At 40.9% G+C, this 22,722-nt stretch overlaps 1 protein-coding gene across 2 annotated transcripts; it reads right to left on the minus strand.

The window, feature by feature from the left end:
• Positions 1–4,333: 4,333 nt before the first annotated feature.
• On the minus strand, positions 4,334–22,442 carry LOC105936803 (chloride channel CLIC-like protein 1). 2 transcript variants are annotated; one of them, XM_036141162.1, is made up of 10 exons: positions 22,056–22,442; positions 21,834–21,941; positions 19,032–19,142; positions 18,605–18,826; positions 18,171–18,311; positions 17,984–18,083; positions 17,741–17,838; positions 15,793–15,939; positions 15,090–15,704; positions 4,334–4,607 (listed from the first exon to the last, which is right to left on the minus strand). In XM_036141162.1, the coding sequence occupies exons 1-10, from the start codon at positions 22,194–22,196 to the stop codon at positions 4,503–4,505; spliced, it is 1,788 nt and encodes a 595-aa protein (XP_035997055.1). In that variant the 5' UTR covers positions 22,197–22,442; the 3' UTR covers positions 4,334–4,502. The 2 variants fall into 2 exon arrangements, with proteins under 2 accessions (XP_035997055.1, XP_035997054.1); XM_036141161.1 differs by lacking the exon at positions 4,334–4,607 and adding an exon at positions 14,062–14,614 and having other exon boundaries at positions 22,056–22,439.
• Between the last annotated feature and the right edge of the window lie 280 nt (positions 22,443–22,722).

Consider the following 22,722-nt stretch of genomic DNA (forward strand, 5'->3'; position numbering starts at 1 on the left):
GGCTTAACAACACAGAGCCATCCAAGGCTGATGTCGGTAAGATAGATAAATCCGGACGGCTCCCCGACTCAAACAGCATGCAGTTTATATGGGGCGCCATTTGTATCAAAATTAAGTAGAGGTAATGTCTAGATAATGGAACCCCATAAGTTCAAGCACGTTGGAAGGGCCCATAGGAAATGCAGTTTACCGTGAAAAAGATCTAAAGGTGACATCTAAATGAGAAATCGCCGTTTGTGTTTTATTTTTATTATTTACAATTACATATAATGTTCAAACCATTAAAGGTCTATGGATCAGTGTGTAGTTTATTTTTAAGCTCCAATTTAATCAAAGTTATGAACAGTAACTTTTGTCTGGAACAACAAGGGAGAAAACAATTTTACAATTTTAGGTAAGTTTCCTTCACCTGCTGTTACTGCCAGTGACGTGCGGTTGGGTTCATAGCTGGTGAGGCACTGACGTCATCAGTCAGATTTACAAATACATACACTCTACAGAGTAGATTCTTTGCAAAGTGCTGAAGGAGACTAATTGAGCCAAATCAATTAACCAAGAGACATGGAAAAAATATTGATTCTTTGTTAAAAAAAAATAAAAAAAATTATTTGTGATTTGATTGGAAACAGTTTATGAGTTATGATGGATTTTTGCATTTGTAACACATTCAAAAACTATAACCCACATTATGCACATTTCATTACAAAAACAAAACATGAATAATTATCGCTGTCTTACCTCTACTTAGAAATGAAGTCCAGCTGCGCTCTTTCTGAACAAAAATATCGTCATTTTCCGGTAAACGTCCTCTTTATCTTGTTCAGTTTTAAAAGTCTCTCAGTCTCAATGGAGCTCACTGCCAGGGAGGAAAGCCTTCCTTGATCACTCTTGTTCCGGCTGTATGTTTAGAGTCTTTTTAGTGCTTTACTTGTTTAGCAAAACTCGCTAATAATACATCCATAACTTGCTTTGACTCTACTATTTGGGGATCACGAGCGGTGCTACTTGAGCGCTCCCTGCCTAGAGGCCAAGGAACTGCCGGCCTCACTTACAACCCGTACTTTGGGTTTTATGATCGCCCAGCAGCACACGAAAACACAGTTTAATGACCAAAACATAATTCGTAATACACATATAATAAATTGTGGAAAATCAGTTCATAAATGTTTGAACAATTAAATTTATGATCTAGAGACAGGAAGATGCATTCACAGAATGGAAGCCAGCGCAGTTAACATGGGATTGCGCAATCTCAGGGGAGGCCAAGCTCGCTGCGGCTTCGGCTTCGCTATGAAGCGCCACCAAGGATTTACATGAAAAAATAGCGAAAAGTCTTCGATTTTAAAGCGAATATTATAAAAAATAAGGAAATTAGATTAAAAAACTAACTTTTATTACAAATGACTGAGTGAATCACAATATATATTATGTAAACATTATTATATATTTTCTTTCTTTCCATGATGACAAGTTAGGCCAAGCCTTTGAAAACTGTTCATCTGTATAATCTCAAACTAAAGATTTTGATTTGGAAAAAAAAAGTTTAACCTTCAACGTTACTGATCTAGATTATTTCACTGGGGAGAAAACTGCGAAACCCAGTTTTGCAACTTTAAGAAATGGCCCACTGGGACAAAGTGGGCTAATCAGGTGAGTTTTGTTTCTGATGTTGGCTTTGGGATCAATGTAGACAAAGGTAATAAAAATCTGAGGGAACTCCCTGGAAGGTAAACAGGTCAGATTGACACTGACAACAGTTCAACATCAAGGTATGTAGCAGAGGTGTGGACTTTGACTTGAAGACCTGACTCGACCCAGACTTGAGTCACAGATTTGATGACCAGAGACTTGGTTAGAAAAGGCAACTCAACTTTGACCTGGACACTGATGACTTGTTACTCGATCTGGACAAGAACAGTGACTGCAACGTCTGTGCACTTGAGTTTATTTGGCTTTTTCTCAGTGGAATGAAAATATCATAATGTAATCCATGACACCCATCATAAACACACCATACACTGCACAGTTGTGCTGGAACAGTCTATGAAATGCATGGGGGTCTTTTTGATTGTCAGCATAGGTGTTTGTGTGTGTATGTGAACGTGTGTGTCTGATTATAACAAGACGTAAGCTGGACAAGTCCTATTATTTGAAACAGGTCTGTAATGTATATTTTTTCTTTGTATTAGTTGTAATTCTACACGGATTTAACGGGTTTCTTCTGTCGTGGATGTCCTTCAAAGACGTAATGATTTGTGCTAAGTCCTTCAAAAATTCTAAGTTCTTGGTGAGGCAGTTAAAAGTTTCCAACAGTGGTCAAAAAAGTGAGCAGAAGCAGCTGGGTCTCGGTCCAGTATGGTTTATTGCAATAATACAAGTCAACCACACATGAGATGTTCACCGGTCAACATCTGACAAAGTACAGAAAATGGTCTGCTTATATACATTCCCCTGGGTCTTGGGGCTCCTCCCCGAGCCCCTCCCATTTTTATGTATTTTCCATTGCTTTTTCCATGGATATCTTTGTTATTTTATTACCTATCAGTGGAAACTTCCCTAGGGTGTATATTTTTAAAAACATAGTTACACATCACAGCTCATTCCAAACATGGTCACCCATCACTACCCATTTCCGTATGGTTACACGTCATTACCTCTTCCGAACATGGACCATGCATTTTCTGTGTACATTGCAGCCTTTTAGACCCTACATGTTCTGTTTTACATTGCAAATGGCTTGCTCTTTGGCCCAGATGTTTTTTCCACTGCCCTGGTTTGTTTCCATTGACCCTCTACCTCTTATTCTGGACTTGTAGTGTGACACACACACGTTTCTTAGGTGAATGTTACAGCACACCTTATAACCATTGTGATACGAATATATTTATTATAAGATATTAATCCACTACACTTCCTTGTGTTTGATCCGTTGTGTGAGAAGAGAGGCAACATTTAAGCTGTTCTACACCGTTTCTCGATTGAACTATGTAGTAACGAAGCTCCCAGGATGCCATCATCCCCCAAAATTATTGGTATTGTAGATGTTGACATTCTAAGTTTATACTCTACTTGTCCAACATCAGGACTACTCGAGTTGTTTCCAGCATTTCCAGCGTACTGAAGGATATACCATACTCCCCTTTGCTCACTCCACTGCATTTACATTTATTGCTCTCCAGATTAAAGCACTTATTGTCAACATCGACCAATTGTTTCTGCTTTATTACAAATTCAGATATGCACACCTCAGGTTATTGCTTAGATGTTCACTTAGAAATACACAACAGCTGCTAATTTGAGAACTGGGTTCAAAATCATAACTTCCTTCTTTTAAAAGTAAAAAAAAACTGCACCCTAATCAATAAGTTAAATGCAGCCAAATGTGTAGAAAACCAGGATCCACGGGTTCAAGGAGGCAAATACTTAAAGAAGGCTCTGCAAAATGGGAAAGTTGTGTAACCCACCCAAAAACAAAACTCCACATATGCAAAATACGTTAGAGATGTTGATTAAAAATATTAGAATCTAAAGTAGTCGCATTTTCTTTTTACCATTCCTGTATCCAAAAATCCAGGTTAGTACTATCTGTAGATATGGGCTTCAATGAAGCATCCCAACATTTTTAGGCAAGTGTTTGTTTCTATGATGCACCCCAATATCTTTTTCCAGGCTCAGTGTACCCCACATTCAATCAACCAAAGCAATGAAGCAAATTGAAATACTGGTCAGCTATGAAAAAAACTTATTTAATTCATAACATCAGTTTGTTTTAATACAGACAAAATTTCCATTTCAGGGAAGTGTTCTTATAAGTGTTAATGATTGTTTAAGTTATTACAGACCCTAATAAAAACACATTTTGTAAAATACAAAGAGTTTACTAATTTTTTAAAGCATTTCTTTGTTTTAGATGTTTTTCATGTGCAGATCAGTTTTATTTGATGAAACTCACCATTCTTTCACTAATTTCAGCCATGCTTCGCAAACATTTATTCTTTCTTCAAATTATTCAGTTGTATGCTTTTATTCAGCGAAAGCATTTAGAATATCAGCATTTTAGCCTTTAATGTCAATATAGTCACAAAATATTAATTTTCTTTCTATATAGACATCATCTTAATAAAAAAATTAAATCAGTACAAAATTTGTATTAAGATTTCAAAACTGATATGGATTTGTAATTAAAACCGTAATCCCATCATTCTTGTCCATTGATAAAACTGTGACTCACAGCACAGCTTTGAAATTCCTGCACCTTTGATGGTGGTGAAGGAAGGGTGCTCTTTTTACCAAAAAAAAATTAACATCATCCTGAGCAAATGAGCAGTCTTCAACAAAGTTGAGCACAACGCAGAAAATGATCTGTGCTGGTGGTTGAGAGTCTACAGTCTTAATTATTTTCATCAGAATCCATTTGTAAACCAGTTTCTCTGATATCTCTACGTGACCAAATTGCACCAATCACAGACTGGTGTTAAACCTGCTGCTTTGATCAATGGCATCTATTCCACTCCTGCTGGACTCGTCTCCTGAACAGGAACTCCAACAGTCTCTACGTGTGTCAGTGATGCCAACGGCGTCTTTTCTTTGGCTGAGGCTTCTGGATCCTTCAGGGACAAGATTTGCATTTAAATTCTATACTCCCAAGAAAAAGAATCACACATTCTGTTAAATGGCACAACTTATTATAGCAAACATTTAATAATTAAACTATGTGGTATGTTTAAATCAGGGGTGTCAAACTCATTTTGGTTGAGGGGCCGCATACAGCTTAATCGGATCTCAAGAGGGCCACACGAGTTAACTCATTGCAAGATTAAGAACTAATAAATGTGGACTTGTTGATTTTTATATTAATTAATTAATTAATTAATTAATTTCACTTTTACAAAATATATAATGAATAACCTCAGCTTTTTAAAGAAAAGTATGCGCAATTTCAACAATACTTTTACTCAGTTAAACATTTACTTGTGCATTATGCATAAGAACTAATCACAGTGATTATACAATGTTGAACATTTATTCACATTTTTTGGAACTTAAAAACACTGTCTTACATGACAAAATACATCAAACAGATAAAAATTAAGAAATGATTTAAATTTTTCCACACCTGAAGCTTAATCTGTTAATTAAAACACAGTGCCCCTCGTGGACAATATAGGAACTGCATATTTTCAATTAAACAAAGTACATGTTTTTTTCAATAATTGTTTTATCATTCTCTTCCTTTTATCTCCTCTTTCTTTCACCTTTTGTTTTTTTTTTCTTCTTGTTCTTCCTTTCCTCTCCTACTTTCCCATTGTAGTGTCCATATCATTTGAGATATTCCCCGCATGAATCATAATAAAACTATTCACATTCATAAATCAAGCGGAGCACTATGGCAAAAGCAGTACTGCTCCACTTGTGAAAATCAAATCTGATGAGCTCTTTTTGGCATTAAGACAACAATTCTTATTGCCACATTGCCAGACAGGACACTGTTTTATCATTTTTTTTTTTTAATAATGATAATGCATTTAGCCACAGGGCCGGACTAAATTGTTCGGCGGGCCGTATGTTTGACACCCCTGGTTCAAATGCAATATCACAGGGTAAAATACAACTACAAGTTAAATGCGAAATATAGATACAAATAGTTTATTTTGAGTATGAAATTGAAGATGGATTAGGTGTAAAATGGTTTGTGTCAAGAAAAAGCTGGAAGAATTTTTAAACTAGGGCTGGAAGAACAAAATTATGTATAGGCCTTGGATATGTACATGACTTAATCAAAACACATCTGCTTGGACTCGACGCTGCCACTTGGATTCTGAAATTCCAAAACGTCTCCAGCTCCATCAATGTTGGGATGCCTCAAGGGTGTGTGCTCAGTACCCTGCTGTTTCACATTAGTTTGCATCCCCATTGCCATTGAATTTGCCAGTGATACTATAGTGTTAGAACTGTTTTATGTTATGGGAAAGATGGATTAATGTGAAGGGCTGGAGCAGACAACAACATGATGTTCAACAAGATCTGATCTGAGCACACCCCTCACCATCAGCATGCTTTTATCAAAGAGATTAGAAAGTGCTAATCTTCTCTAAGGTTATATTTGTGATTACCTCTTTTGGTTGAACACCACCCCAGTAATAGGGCTCGGGATCCGCGTTGCATTATGGGACGTGGCGGCCATATTGACAGCAACGCAACGTTAAAATACCTCTGACATAACGTTGTTGAACGAAGAGACGTAGAAGTAGAGTTGATAAAGAATAGATAGAAAAAATATGTTAAAATCCCGAAAATGATCTGAAATTTACCGGGACACACTAAATAGAGAAATCAGGGACCGGTATGTTGACAAAATCAGCATTATTATGGAGCGCCGACGACCACTTGTTGCCACTGTTTTGCATATCGGACGTCTTCGGCTACCTAGTTTGTTGTGTGAGCGCCTATACTTCAGAACAGTTTCAAAGCTACAAATCCTTGGAGTCTCATGTGCAGTTCATGAATGGATGGGTTCAGGAGCGGCAGATCATAAAGCCAGCAAACAGTGGGAACACAGTAATTCATACAAAGGTAAGCTGTGCTCAGACGCGCTCTGGCACCTGCTAACCGTCAGTGCTAACAACCACTCACGCATGTAATGTACTTTTAACTAGCTGCTATGTGTTTCAAAGGTTTAGTTAGTAACATTAACTGCCAGCCCTCCCTAAACCCTCCGGGTTTCTCACGTATTTGAGCCTTTTCCCGCTGCCGTTTTAGTATTTATGTGCATGTATGTGGTGTTGCGGCTGAAGGAAAGAAACTGTAGGCTATTAAATAAAACCGTGCAGCTTTAACTTACCAGAATGAAAATGCAGGGAACACACTCTCATTGACATCGGGATACTGTGGAAAGTTATGATCGGTAGTCTTAAAGCCGCGATCCAAGCGAGCCGACAACTCCATTGCGCTTGCTGTCTCTCCCGTGGTTGCGCCTCCAGGCAGGAAAGCGGTGGAAAGTTAACCCATTTTCTATGTTTTTCCCATGGCGATCATGTGTTGCGCTGTTACAGCCCACAACACAGCAACGGTTTACCATGGTTGAAATGAAGTTACGGTAAAATTAATCAAATTAAAACACGGCTGAGAGAGGGAGTACAATATGCGGTAGTCATAGGCAGTAGTCTGAGTAGCGGGGGCGGAGCCGCGGAGGCTTTCAATATGGCGGCCACACAAAGTAATACGTCATGACGACCAAGCCCTATACAGATACAGGCTCTGCAGAGACTGCTCTTTGAAAGAAAATTGAAATAAAATTCACTTTTAACGAGCATCCTCACACCAGATGTAATATGGCAGACTCCTCATGCTGGATGTCTCCAACAGATTTCAGCTTGGATTCCACTCTGGCAGCTGCAAGAACAGGACCGTAGCTCCATTTTGAGGCACTTGCTGTGGTGCAAACAGCTACCTTTTTTGCTTTGGACCTTTTGCCTTTGCCCAGGTCTTCTCTTCTCCGTCTTGGCTTCAAGTTGTTAACGTTTCCTAATGGTCTGAAGTTTATTTGTGTTCTACAGATGCTCTCATCTGTGTCTTTCTCAGGGGCATTCACTTAGAGGCATTCTATGTGATCCAGGTGCCTTCCCAAAGCAACATTGCATCCCTCAGCTCTGTGTTTTTAGCTACCTGACTCCTCGTCTTACCTGCCATTGCTTTGTTGTTGTCGTCCTCCCTCTTAACACTTTCTCTTTCCCTAGCGAATCCTTAACCCTCTGAAAGTGGTCACCTAATCCCATCCGCATCTGCATTTCCTCACCCTCACTAATGTTACAATCCTTGCCTGGTTCCATTTCAGAAAGAAAAGAAAAGAGATTTTGCTGCTATAGTTGCTAGTTTATCTTAATTTCAAATACTTTTATTTGTTCTCATTGTTCTAACTTAATACTTTTTATTTATTCACACTGACTGTTCTAAAAGTGTTTTCAGTGCAATAAGAAAATGTTAGTATTTTGCATCGTTTTATTTATTTTAAAATTCTGTGCATTAGAAAAGCTTGTCTTTGTGGTATTTTATTTAATTTACTGATTAATATGTTATTGTTCTAAGATTTTTTTACTAACATAAAGTCAGTAATGATTTTTTCTGTGTTCCCTTTTTATTTGAAAATGTATGAAAAAGGATTGAAATACATGTTGATACCGGTACTGATACCTGAATGTTTGTATCGTAACAACACTAGAACCAACACAAATATTTCACCATTAAGAAGCATCGGTCATTAAGAATATTCAACTTAAAAAAAAACTACTCTTTTAAGTGATTATACAGCTCACACAGTCACAATCAACATTAGTTGTCTGGGATAACATAAAGAAACATATTAGAGCAAGGCTACATATACATATGATCTGGGGTTGTTCTTTTAAAAATAACTGGGGGGAAAAAAACATAGTCAAACAAATTAATATTTTTTTCTTTTGCTCATTGCTTAGCAAATTTAAAATAAAAACTTGTGGAAAAAAACTCACATTTAAAAGAAGAAATTCAAAGATTACTGGCTTATCATTCAGAAACAAGTCACAATCATCAGCAAGCAAAGACATCAAATAATAAATATGAGAGAGATGTTTACCATTTTAGGTTTTAGGTTATTATTCATCATCCTGATTGTGTCTGCATGGCACTGCAGCAGTGAAACATATAATTTAAATATAAAAGGTCACTTTAAAACTACGATGAACCCTCTATTCTGATCTAGCGTGACGCATATTAAAAACTCACCTGAACCTGATCAGTCACGTTCTTAAAGTACCACTAAAGTGCAGATGCTCTTGTTACAAAATAATTTAGGAGCAGAGAAATATGATCCTTATTTATTACTGAAACAGGATTATTAAAGTGTTTCTGATACTGATTCTGATTAGGTGATATGCCTGGTGAATAAAATTCCTAGTATTGCAGCAGTACGGCCCTCTTCTGCTGCAAATGATATTGAAAATGTATTTTATTTTATTTATTTAACCTATATTTAACCACTCTATTAAAAAAATAAATCCCATTGAGATTAAAAACCTCTTTTTCAAGGGAGTCCTGGCCAAGAGGCAGCAAAGTTACATGTTGAACAGGTGTACATTAGATTTAATGACAGGCACACACACACACACACACACACACACAAAAAAAACATATTAAAGAAAACAATTACAGATAATTGAGGCTGTTTCAAATTATTTCACTTTCTACTTAAAAGCATTTAAAGATAAAAACTCAGTCAACTTCCAGTCTCTTTGTAAAAAATTCCACGCAGAAGGAGCTACGTAGCTAAAGGCTTTCTTCCCTAGCTCTGTGCGGGCAAAAGGAACCGTGAGCAACAGCTGATCATTGGATCTCAGGGCATAAGAGGCCATGCTTTTCTGTGTAACTAAGGTACAAATGTACGAGGGCAGTAATCCGGAAGGGCCTTGTAAATTAAAGTGTACCAATGACACTCCCTGCTCGTAGAGAGAAAAGGCCATCCCACCTGAGAGTACAGGTCACAGTGCTGTGTCATGGCTCTACAGTTTGTGATGAACCTTAATGAAGCATGGTAAACAGAGTCCAACATTTGAAGACATGAAGAACTAGCATTCTTATAAAAAGGTCTCCATAATCTAAGACCGATAAAAACGTAGCAGAGACAAGGCGCTTTTTTACTCCAAAAGAAAAACATTTCTTATTACGAAAGAAGAAACTCAGTTTAAGTTTTAATTTCTACACAAGTTTATCAATAAAAGGTTTGAAAGTGAGGGAGTGAGGTCAATTACAATTCCAAGGTATTTATACTCATGTACTCAATGACATTCCCCTCCAGAGTGGACACTGCTGGCAGGGTTTGAGGCACCTTCTTGTGATTTGAAAACAACATTAACGGATGCTCGAACGTTCCACATGCCGGATGAAACTTTATTGTCTTTAGTAATTTCTTACTTGGAAGATGCAGTTATACAGCATTTTCCCTTAACACCCCAGCAGTGTTTCCTAAATTTAATTGGCACCCACAATTAAAGCGGTGAATTATTTTAAGAAATAGTGTTAAAATGTGTATCCTCTTCAGTATTACAGCTGATGAAAGTAAATCATTATGGGCCTGATTGTGATTATGCTTGCTGGGACAAAACATTTGGCACATCATTTTTCAATGTGGCTCAGAATGGGGAGAGGAAGAGAAAATAAAAAAAAAGGTATTACAACATCCGTTATTTAAATGGTAATTACAGGGAACAATACAGAAAGTGAGTAAAATAAAAAGTGAACATGTGATGTTTCAGCAGTTGGATCTTTAACCCTGAAGGTGTCACCTCAGTTTAATTAACTCCAAGGAGGAGGCTTGCCTATTGCCTCCTTTTCTCTATTCTTTATATATTTACAGGTCTGTTGTTCCTGGATGTGAGAGCAGATGGCTTGGTGGTCAGTGTGGTGTTGAGTATTGAACGCAGGGCGTGATGGATGAGTGTTTGGAGCTTATATAGTGGACATGTTAAAGCACCCATCGTTAACTGTGATTGTCCTGGACATTGGACAACTGTGGGCTGTTTCACCCCACCAGCAGGTCAGCCAGGTATGGAGCAACCAAATCTTAACATGACCTCACCTCCACAAGGTCAGTACCCCTGCAAGGGGATAACTCTTCACACCCCTGAGCATGTCGAGCAGCATGAGCACTGCGGGCTCCGAGCTGTCAGGGGAAAAGACTGCATGAACTTTTAGTGGACACTGGAGCCACATATAAGCCTCTGGTTTGTGGACTAAGACTGTCACTGATCATGATATTGAGAGAAGAAACACTGTCTGCCGTTGTGACCTGAGGGGGAGAAAGAATTGCTAACATCTATGGAGGACTGTGAACAGAGCCTGCTACAACTGGTGTTCTCTCCAGCTATGGAAGATGCAACGTCTGGGTTCCTGCTTTTCCTCCCCCCTGACCCGCCACACGTCACTCTGTTCTACGACAGGAAGCACACAGACTATCAAGATTCTTTAAGGTAAAACAGACAGTCATTTCTAGGAATATGTATGTGGCACCTGAGTGACTGCTGCTACTGCTGAACAATTTATAACGATATATGATGTTGGATGAAATGATTTCTCATATTTCTCTTTCTCTCCATGTTGAGCACCAGGTAAAAGAATTAGGGGCAAGGTTAAATGTTCCCTTCAGGCAACTGATTGGGCTCCTACCAGCGTGCAGGTTTGCTGTTTTAAAAATATACTAATACCTTTTAAATTGTCTGACTGATAAGTTTATTTTAAACATGCGTTTGATATGTTACCATGGCCGGGAATGTAATGATCATCATTACGCAGCAGAAGGTCCACGGAGGTTGGAATACTTTCATGTGTTCCACTTACATTTAAGGTTAGTAAAGATAAAATTGCAATTTGCCAGGAATCATCTCTTTCCTGGACTGTGTTATTTTCAGCAGGAACAACCAATGTGTCCTCCAGCAACAAGCAAAGCGTTCTAACAAACCCAAACTACAACGCGTGAATGACACGTTATCGTTTTGGGACTAAATGGTTGCTGCCACAACTACATTGTGGGTACGTTGATCTCACGCAACCTTTGAGGGACCTCGTGAAAATATCAGGTATGATAAATTTGAATCTGTTTTTGGATTCAGGATACGAGGAAGTGTTTTTTTCCTACTTCACCAAAGATTAGCCTTTGCAGTTGAATTGACTCTCTTTGGATAGTGTTATATACATATCAGTAAATGTTAGATAAAATAGAAAAACAGAGTGCAGGATTTTTTGACATGAGAATGGCATCTATTGAAGAGGAACAGAGAGGAATTAATTACAAGAAGAGTGTAGGTGGAGCAGAGCAGCTTCAGAGGTGCGTTGGAGTAGAACGGGTGCTGTAAAACGACCTGATGGTGTTTCCTCCAGAATTAAAACAGGAAATTTTTCTGAAGCACCCGGAGTAGAACATCTGGGGTTATAGAGGTTACAACAATGTCTTGTGTAAGATGGTGTGATGTGTGGTCACTTTACGGACATCGTTACAGAAAAAAAGAAAAAAAAAAGAAAAGTACTTTGATTTCAAACCACAATTAACCAACTTTTGATTCCACAGACACAGTAATCCACATCAGGGGTTTAAAGTATTTGTGTGTGCGTGCATGGATTATTTTACAGGACGACCAGAGGCCTGTGAAAGGAGAGAACAGAGAAACAATTATAAAATGTCTCATTAACTATTACATTTCTAGGCGTAGGTTACCTGACAGGATGAAGATGGACAATGGAAGGTGGTAAGGATCAATTCGCATTTGAAAAAAACAATTGGCTAAAATCTGTGCACAGACAAAAATGTATTGGGTTGATGCTTTACCATTAGCATTGATGTCAGTCAGAAGTTCTGTAATTCAGAGATGGGGACTGACACCACATGAGTTACACACAGGAAGACCTTTTCCAGGTCCACACACCAGGTTACCATGTCAACCAATGAATGAAACATCAATGCCCCGTCGTGGTTATTACAGTACTCTCCAGTTTTGTTTCAGCGTTCACCAAACAGGTCCCACCACAGGGTGCCAAAGGAAACACCGAGACCAGTTCAGAACCAGAGGGGGAACTCCGGAAAGTCATCAAAAGGAAGTGGTCAGAACCAAGGTGGACCGGCCCGTACCAGGTGGTGGAACGTACTTTGCACGCAGTCAGGCTCAAAGGAAAAGGCGACACATGGTATCATTGGAGTCAGTGTGCAGCCACTGAGGAACCTCAGAGCTCTCAACATCAGGTGCACCAGGATTTACAGGATAACAACGCCATGAAAGGGAGCCTACCGGTGAATCCTCTACTCAACCAGGGGCATAATAATACCAGTAGAGAGATTTCAGTGAGTTTAAGCTCACTCACAAAAATTGAGGAAAGGAGACAGAGCAGAAGAACAAAGAAGAGGCGGAAGCACGGTCAAATCCTGACCAGAAAAGACAGTAGCATCAGTGCTACAAGGGGGACAGAAGAGGCGGAAGAAGTGGGTTTTAACTGACCACAGGGTGTTGTAGCAACTCTCACACCCAGAGGGACAAAAGAAAACCAAAAGAGACGCAGAGACCTAAAAAAATAAATAAATATTGTTTTTACCTTTGTATTTTTGCATTTCTTGTTGAAATTTGTGTGTTTTCTCCACAGGTGTTTTTCCACAGGGGCACTAAAATAGCACAAAGCATGTGGGCAGGAAGACTAACCAAACCCCCTAAGGATTGGGTTGCAGGACGTTTATTTTGTTGTATGTTAGTTGTTTTAAGTCAGAGCTGTTATTAGTGAGCTATAAGAGGGTCAAATGCATTCGGACAAGAGTTTCTGGTCTGAAAACATTTGGGATAAGGCTCCTATTATGAGGGATTTTCTTTTGCTTTTATTCAACTCATCTAATATACATATATAGATATGTTTTGGAGTTTATTAACCCCACAAGGGGTTTGAATAAGATTCAAAGAGGCACCTTTAAGATACAATAATCTTCGCAAAATATAACATGCATGCAAAGAGATAGGGGACACTGCTAAAAGAAATTCATTTTGCACCAAAACGTAAATTTACATGATGTAAGCATAGAGCAGCTTAAAAAAATATTCAAATGGCTACATATGGATTCCCATTCCAATAAAAACACAGGGTTTGAGCTGATGCATGTATAAGATTTAACTTGAAGTATTACTGTTTTTTTTTTGGGAAAACATGTGTTTTTCTTTTACTACTTATTGTCGTTACAATGTCATAACAAACCAGTAAATTTAGGGTTTTCTACTGCAATAGTTTGTGGGTGAACTTTTAAAAGAGTTCAAACTTTGATCCATTTTTAATACACATTTATGAAGGTTTAACATGCTTTTAATATTCTTATATATGCTTCAAGGCCGTGTCTGTTTCCTCAGAGGAATAGAATGGGAATAGATTAAGGTTAAATGCGCTTAAAAGTATCAGGAGAGAGTTTCAACGCCAGTTCCTAGGCAGTGGGAAAGAACGACTCCAGTTCACACGCAGCAGGAGAAAACAACAAGAGAAGATAGTTATTAGGGAGTAAGATAGCGATAAGGAGTTAAAAATATTAATTTATTTTTATATAGACATCATGTTCTTTCATTTAATAAAAAATTTAAATCAGTAGAAAATTTTTATTCCAATTTCAAAACGTATATGGATTTCTAATTAAAATTGTAATCCCATCATTCTTGTCCATTGATAAAACTGTGACCAACAGCACAGCTGTGAAATTCCTGCACCTTTGATGGTGGTGAAGGAAGGCTGCTCTGTGCAACTCTTTTTACCACAAAACAATTAACATCATCCTGAGCAAATGAGCAGTCTTTCAACAAAGTTGAGCACAACACAGAAAATGATCTGTGCTGGTGGTTGAGAGTCTACAGTCTTAATTATTTCCATCAGAATCCATTTGTAAACCAGTTGCTCTGATATCTCACCAGACCAAATTGCACCAATCACAGACTGGTATTAAACCTGCTGCTTTGATCAATGGCATCTATTCCACTGCTGCTGGACTCGTCTCCTGAACAGGAACTCCAACAGTCTCTATGCGTGTCAGTGATGCCAACGGCGTCTTTTCTTTGGCTGAGGCTTCTGGATCCTGCAGGGACAAGATTTGTATTTAAATTCTTTACTCCCAAAAAAAGGAATCACACATTCAGTTAAATGGCACAACTTATTATAGCAAACATTTAATAATTAAACTATGTGGTATGTTTAAATGCAATATCACAGGGTAAAATACATCTACAAGGTAAATGTGAAATATAGAAATAGTTTATTATGAATCTGCAATTGAAGATGGATTAGGTGTAAAATGGTTTGTGTCAAGAAAAAGGGTTAAGCTAGAAGAATTTTTAAACTAGGGCTGGAAGAACAAAATGATGTATAGGCCTTGGATATGTACACGTCTTAATTGAAACACATTTGCTTGGACTCGACGCTGCCACTTGGATTCTGAAATTCTAAAACATCTCCAGCTCCATCAATGTTGGGATGCCTCAAGGGTGTGTGCTCAGTACCCTGCTATACCCTGCTGTTTCAAATTAGTTTGCATCCCCATATTAAAAACTCACCTGAACCTGATCAGTCTGAGAACGCTGCGTCTCTGTTGGCCGAGGTAGGGCTGCCGTAACGTCTCTGCTGGGATTATCCTGAGAACCTGGCTCCTTCGTTTTTATCGGTTTCTTCTTTGCTTGTGATGAATTTGATTCAGCTTGTTGGTTTTCTGGTACGTCTTTTTTAGCAGCAGGACTTTCTCCTTCAACGTCCTCTGGGGCCTCCTGCTGCTCTTCAGACCCTGAGTCAACAGAGGTGTTCTCTGCTAGCTCAGGGCTTTCCTCATGCTGCTCACCATCGACTCCATCCACGCTGAACAGGGGGTCTGCAGCTTTTAGTGTCTCCACACCAATGGGTGCGGGGGCCTCCCTCACTCTACAGGGTAGTCTCCGTTGAAGGTTGTTCCTGTCTAACCTGGCATTCTCACCTTGGTAACGTGGAACGTGCTGTTGATCAACTGCAAGCATAGGAGGACGACCAGGTGCATCCCCTCCAGCCAAGTAACCATGATCCTCAATCCTCAAAGGACGACGCTGCTCCAGCTCTGGAGGAGGTGGATCCCTTTGATGGCGGCGAAAGAGTCCCGTGATGCCATGTTGGAAGGCTGCCTGCACACCTCCATACATGAACACCTGCGTAAGAGTCAAACACATACCAGTCAGGGGATCCATTGTCTTTTTTTCCTGGATTTTATTGTTAAGTGTGATGATGTGTCTTTACCACGACGGAAAGCACAATGGTGAAGAGGACTGGGATCTGCAGGGTAACCGGGAGATCTTTGAGGAGTTCTCGAAGAAACTCACTTATCCCCTGCCCAAGGTGCTTCAGTGGCTCTGTGATGAAGGTTGTGATGGTCACTGAAATTGCCTAAAAAAATGGGAAGTATCAAAGGATTAACTTTTATATCAGACTTTATATGTTCTCTCTAGACTTAGACTTAGACAACTTTATTTGTCATTTTGTATGCACAGAGTGCGTGCCGAACGAAATTTCGTCGCATACAGATTGTAAATTACAGGATAAACTGCAGCAGTGATTTAAAAGTAAACAATTGAAATGTAAACAATGCAGGAGAAAGAGACAGTGTACCGGTGACTATTTTTAAAACCATTTGTATGTGCAAAATTGATTGCGCAAAGGGCATTTGTGCAAGAATGCATTTAGAAAACTAAGAGTTTGACAGCATTTGTAATGCTAGAGATGCAGTGATGCAAATGTGCAAATATGCGAATGTGGTGCAGAGTTCAGTTTATAGTTCAGCAGTTCAATAGTTTGATGGCAACAGGGAAAAAGCTTTTGCAGAAGCTGGTGGACCTGCAGCAGATGCTGCGGAACCTCTTTCCAGAGGGCAGCAGGGAGAACAGTCCATGGTGGGGGTGTGTGGGGTCCCTGATGATGTTACGGGCTCAGGACACACAGCGCTGGGATGAAATTGAGGTCTTTAATTGAGGGAAGAGGAGCCCCAATGATCCCTTCTGCTGTCCTCACCACTCTCCTCACGTTCTTCCAGTCGGAAGCACTGCAGCCTCCACACCACAGAGAGACAGCTGGTCAGAATGCTCTCTATGGTGCTTCTGTAGAAAGTCGTGAGGATGGGCGGGGGCAGGTTTGCTCTCCTCATCCTCCGCAGGAAGCACAAGCGCTTCTGTGCCCTCATCACCAGTGACGTGGTGTTCACAGACCAGGTGAGGTTGTCCGTGATGTGCACCCCCAGGAACTTGGTGCTGCTGACCACCTCCACAGCTGAGCTGTTGATGAGCAGTGGAGCTCGGTGAGGCCGGTTCTTCCTGAAGTCGACGATGATCTCCTTTGTCTTCTCCACGTTCAGGATCAGGGTGTTGTCCACCAGCCCACCAACTGCTCAACCTCCTCTCTGTAGTTCTGGTCGTTGTCGTCTCTGATCAGGCCCACCACCGTTGTGTCGTCTGCAAACTTCACAATGTGATTTGTGATGAACCTGGGGACGCAATCATGAGTCATCAGGGTGAACAGCAGGGGGCTCAGGACGCAGCCTTAAGGGGAGCCCGTGCTGAGGGTGATGACATCAGAGGTGTTCTGTCCGACCCGGACTGACTGAGGTCTGTTGGTGAGAAAGTCTAGCAGCCAGTTGCAAAGGGTTGTGCTGAAGCCCAGATGTTCCAATTTTCCCACCAGATTCTGTGGGATGATGGTGTTGAACAGTGAACTGAAGTCCAGGAACAGCATCCGCGCGTGGGTGTTCTTCTCCTCCAGGTGTGCCAGGCTCAGGTGAAGAGCAGAGGAGATGGCGTCCTCAGTGGAGTGGTTCCGTCGGTAGGCAAAGTGGGTTGAGTGTTGGGGGAAGACTGGAGACGATGTGTTCCTTCACCAGCCTTTCAAAGCACTTCAACAATGATTGAGATTGTTGCCCTATTTTGTGCACAGGATATCTTTATCTGATCTTAAACATTCTGGGTGATCTAAGACATTTAAGTGTGACAAAAAAGTAAATCTGTAAGAAGGGGAAATACTTTGCATGATCTAAATGCCCCGTTGCAAAAGTCCTAAATTTAGTGTCATGATGATGTGAGTGTGAATAGACTGCAGCATGAAGGGGTTGTGTATATATTAGTCAGATGCTTTAAACGTTGTGACAGATCTGTGTTCAGCCTCAATTGCCACCATTACATTCATCAGCATGGTGACCTACCTTGGTTGGAGGCACCAGAAGGAGAGGGTTAACCATGAGCACTTCATAGTATTTCTTGCAGGGGTCATCTTGAAGAGTCATTGTTGTTCTGAACAACTCTGCAGAATAACAACAGATTAATTCACATCACAGCTAAACGTGCATTACCTTTGCTTAGTTAGGAAAATAAGCAGTTGAACCAAACTGATGCAAAATTAAGCTGATCTCCAGGACATTAAAATGCGATTACGCTAGACAGCTTACCTTTCAGATTATCCCAGTAGTCGATTTTCTTCACTCCGGTGCATTTTGCATTGAAGTTTTCCATCTTTACAATATCGTTTTGGTGCTTCGCGAAGGCGGTCTGCATAAGTCATAAAAACAGATGATTTCTAAGCTCTGAATGGCAGCAAAACAAAACAGCAAGACAGCTGAAAGAGCTCATCCTCACCTGGTACAGATAGAACCAGTTCCAGATAATACTGATAACAAAGCAAACAGCGAACATCCTTTTGAACTGCATGAACCAGGAGACAGCTGACCACAGCTGGGTGCAGATGATGGTGGATATAAGGAGAACAAGTAACGCGACCTGGAACACAGAGAAAAGATCTATGAGTTCGCCTAAATAGCCCAGCAAACCTTTACACCTATAACACCTCAAAGCTTGTGAGAAAGACATTCTAAAAGTTTTTATCAAGTCCAAATATTATTGTTTGATGTTACACTTGGTTAAAAACTAGTTTTTTTGTGCTGATATGTGTTAAGAAGGATACAAAAATCCAGTGACTGGAAATTTGACCCTTGACTTTCTTACAAACTCTCCAAGGCTGGCTGACGTGTAGAGTACTAAAGATACATGCAAAGTAAGATCAATGACGCTACCTTTAACACTGTGTCAAGCTCAACACCGAAGGTGTCTTCAAAACGCCACTTCCACGCCTCATAATCATGCGGTTTAAAGTCCACCAAAATCTGACTGATTGCACTGTCCAGAGCTCCTGTTCTCCATCTATCCTCGCCATCCAGAAGTGACTGAATCTCAGTCATACCTTGTTTGGAAAGCTTGATCTTGGCATCATAAAGTACATCAGAGGAGTCAGTGGGCTGTAGAGATAAAAAAAGAAGAAATAAAGTTTAAAAATAGTTTTGTTTACTGCATTTTTACTGAATAAGCATTGTGGAAGATCAATATTATAAAAAAAAAACATCTGGAGCCAATGTGCATTACAGTGAATGCTCTAATCATGGACAGCAAAATGATGATTAAATCAATCTAATTTAGAAAAATGTATATGAAATCAGGACCTACCACACCGAGTCTCTGTATTTCCTTCAGCAGCCTGGTCAGGAACCTCTTGAACACTGGATTGCACGTAGGCTGCTGTGACATGAGTTTAATCTCTCTCTTTTGGTCTTCATTCTAAAGAAATGAAACAATATTTTAAACTTGACTTAATTTGTTCCTGTTCCGAGCTACCATACATGTTTTTGGACTCTGGGAGAAAACAGAGTACCCAGAGAGAACCCACACACACAAGGGGAGAACATGCCAGCTCTATGCTATGGATCTCGTTTTTTCGGTCATGACCCAAAGCTCATGACCATAGATGAGGGTAGGAACGTAGGTCGACCGGTAAATCGAGAGCTTCGCCTTTTGGCTCAGCTCTCTCTTCACCACAACGGACCGGTACAGCGCCCGCTTCACAGCAGACACCAGTCAAGTGAGAGCTGTAGATCACGCCCTGATGAAGCCAATAGGACCACGTCATTTGCAAAAAGCAGACATGCGACCATAAGCCCACCAAAACGGATCCACTCAACACCTTGGCTGCGTCTAGAAATTCTGTCCATAAAAATTATGAACAGAATCGGTGACAAAGGTACACCTTGGCGGGGTCCAACTCTCACTGGAAACGAGTCCGACTTACTGCCGGCAATGCGGACCAGACTCTGACACCGGTCATACAGAGACCTGACTGCCCTTATTAAAGGGTCCAGTACTCCATACTCCCGGAGTACCCCACACAGGACACCCCGAGGGAAACGGTCAAATGCCTTCTCCAGATCCACAAAGCACATGTAGACTGGTTGGGCAAACTCCCATGCCCCCTCCAGGAATCCTGCTGAGGGTGTAGAGCTGGTCCAGTGTTCCACGGTCAGGACAAAAACTACACTGCTCTTCCTGAATCCGAGATTCGACTATCCGACGGACCCTCATTTCCAGAACCCCTGAATAGACCTTACCAGGGAGGCTTAAGAGTGTGATTCCTCTGTAGTTGGAACACACCCTCTGGTCCACCTTTTTAAATAGGGGGACCACCACCCCAGTCTGCCAATCCAAGGGAACTGCCCCCGATGTCCACTCAATATTGCAGATCCAGAGCCTAAGTTAAGGTACTCAGGGAGAATCTCATCCATCCCCGGGGCCTTGCCACCAAGGAGCTTTTTAACCACCTCGGTGACCTCAACGCCAGAGATGGGAGAACCTGACCAGAAGTCCCCAGGCCCTGCTTCCTCAATGGAAGACGTGTTGGTGGAATTAAGGAGGTCTTCATAGTATTCTACCCACCGACGCACGACATCCCGAGTCGAGGTCAGCAGCACACCACCCCCACTACAAACACTGTTGGTCCTGCACTGCTTCCCCCTCCTGAGATGCCAGATGGCAGACCAGAATCGCCTCGAAGCCATATGGAAGTTTTTCTCCATGGTAATCTGAACTGCCTCTTGGCGCATATGCACAAACAACAGTCAGAACCTGTCCCCCCACACGTATGTGGAGGGAAGCCACCCTCTTGTTCACCGGGGTAAACCCCAACGTACAGGCACCAGGATGAGGGGCAACAAGTATACCCATTCCTGCTCGGTGCCTCTCACCAGGGGCAACTCCAGAGTTGAAGAATGTCCAGCCCTTCTCAAGGAGACTGGTTCCTGAGCCATGTGTCGAGGTAAGTCCGACTATCTCTAACCGGAAACTCTCAACCTCACACACCAGCTCAGCCTCCCCACCAGAGAGGTGACATTCCACGTCCCAATAGCCAGCTTCTTCAGCCGAGGATCAGAACGCCAAGGTCCCCGCCCTCGGCTGACACCCATCACACAAGACACTCAACCCCTTTGGCCCCTCTGACAAGTGGTGAGCCCATTGGAAGGGGGACCCATGTCTCCTCTTCGGGCTGTGCCCGGCCAGGCTCCATGGGTAAATACCCAACCACCAGGCGCCCGCCAGCGTGCCCCACCTGCAGGCCTGGCTCCAGAGTAGGGCCCCGGAGACACGTGTCCAGGACTAGAGAACATTTTTCTGGTCCTGGAGGTAAGACCACGATAACTATTCATGTTTTGTTTTTGTAATGAAATGTGTGTAATGTGGGGGTATAGTTTTTAAATGTGTTACAAATGCAGAAATCCGCCATAACTCATAAACTGTTACCAATTAAATTACAAATAATTTATTTATTTATTTTCATCAAAGAATCAATATTTTTTCCATGTCTCTTGGTGAATTTATTTGGCTCAATCAGTCTCCTTCAGCACTTTGCAATGAGTCTACTCTGTATTTGTAAATCTGACTCTGATGACGTCAGTGCCTCACCAGCTATGAACCCTACCGCACGTCACTGGTACTTAGCGTTACAGAAAACCTTCGTTTTCACTTTCCATTTATGCTTGTGTTACATAATGTGTATATTAATGTGCATCACCTAATTATTTCATGGGTTAATTTTAAAGGGGCTTTAATATAGAAAATCCGTTTAACGTCACTACACTACAATAACTCTGTAGGTCTTAACTTCTAATCTATTTTCAAGTTTAAGATTTGCAAAATAAACAGACATACAATTTTTTTTCATGCATTCACATTAACACATAAATGATAAGAAAAAAATCTAACCTTAAACATAATTTGATATTTAGTTCTCTAATATTTGGTATTGTGTTTATTAACATACATATAGCATATGGTGTTGTGCTGCTAAATAGGCAAGCCCTGTTTTTTTTTTGTTTTTTTTTTTCTAAATGATTTGCATAAGTGTCGTTTCCAGCTGCAAGGTTTAAGGAAAGTGAAACTTTTACAGCACCAGATCAGCGTTCGCCTGGTCTGAGCACTAACCTGCCTCTGGAGGTCCGCCACCTGCTGATTGCAGGATGTCAGCTCAGCCTGGTTCGGGTCCTGGACGTACTCTCTTCTTTTGGTGCCCACATTGGTGAAGGTCGTTGGCTGTGAAGCAGAACACCCGCCCAATTTGAATACTCTCCCCAGAGCCAGAAACACCAGCATTGCTTGTTTTCTATAAAACTCAATGACATTCGTGTAAGTATTAAATACACTAACCTCGGGAGGTTTCCTCATTGTTTTGGTGCTGGAATCGTAGTTGATCATGTCGTAAGGATCCAGCCAGTCGCCGTCGTCTTGCTGACCCCGAGCAGACAGCGACAGGCAGCACAGCAGCAATAAAAGCGGCATCCTGACCATAAGTACGGAGTCTAAACCCAACAACAGCTCCGGCGAACCTGGAGACGAGCTACGGCCCCGGTGTCAAAACTACAGCTTTAGCGACAAAGACTCTGTTAAGACCCCACCTGTTCCTGCACATACTCATCTCAAAGTTACCGAAAGTAAAAGTTACAGCCACACAAACGCTTCGGGCGGAATAATAACACCGAACCACCCATGACTAATGTTGGCAAGATAGATAAACCTTATCCGGGTCGGCTCCACGACGCAAACCGGATGTGTTTTAGGAACGTTGAAAGGGCTCATGGGAAATGCAGTTTAGCGTTAAAATGGTCTAAAACGGACGTCTAAATGAGAAATTGTTGATTGTGTTATAACATTTTGTTATTTTTGTACATGTACGTTACCCCATAAGTTTAAGCACGTTGGAAGGGCCCGTGGGAAATGCAGTTTATCATGAAAAGGATCTAAAAGTGACGTCTAAATGAGAAATCGTTGTTCGTGTTAATTTTTATTTTTGACATTTAAGTTCAATGACCAAACC

The sequence above is a fragment of the Fundulus heteroclitus genome, chromosome 9 (assembly GCF_011125445.2).
Source record: "Fundulus heteroclitus isolate FHET01 chromosome 9, MU-UCD_Fhet_4.1, whole genome shotgun sequence".
In the NCBI taxonomy this organism is placed as follows: Eukaryota; Metazoa; Chordata; class Actinopteri; order Cyprinodontiformes; family Fundulidae; genus Fundulus; species Fundulus heteroclitus.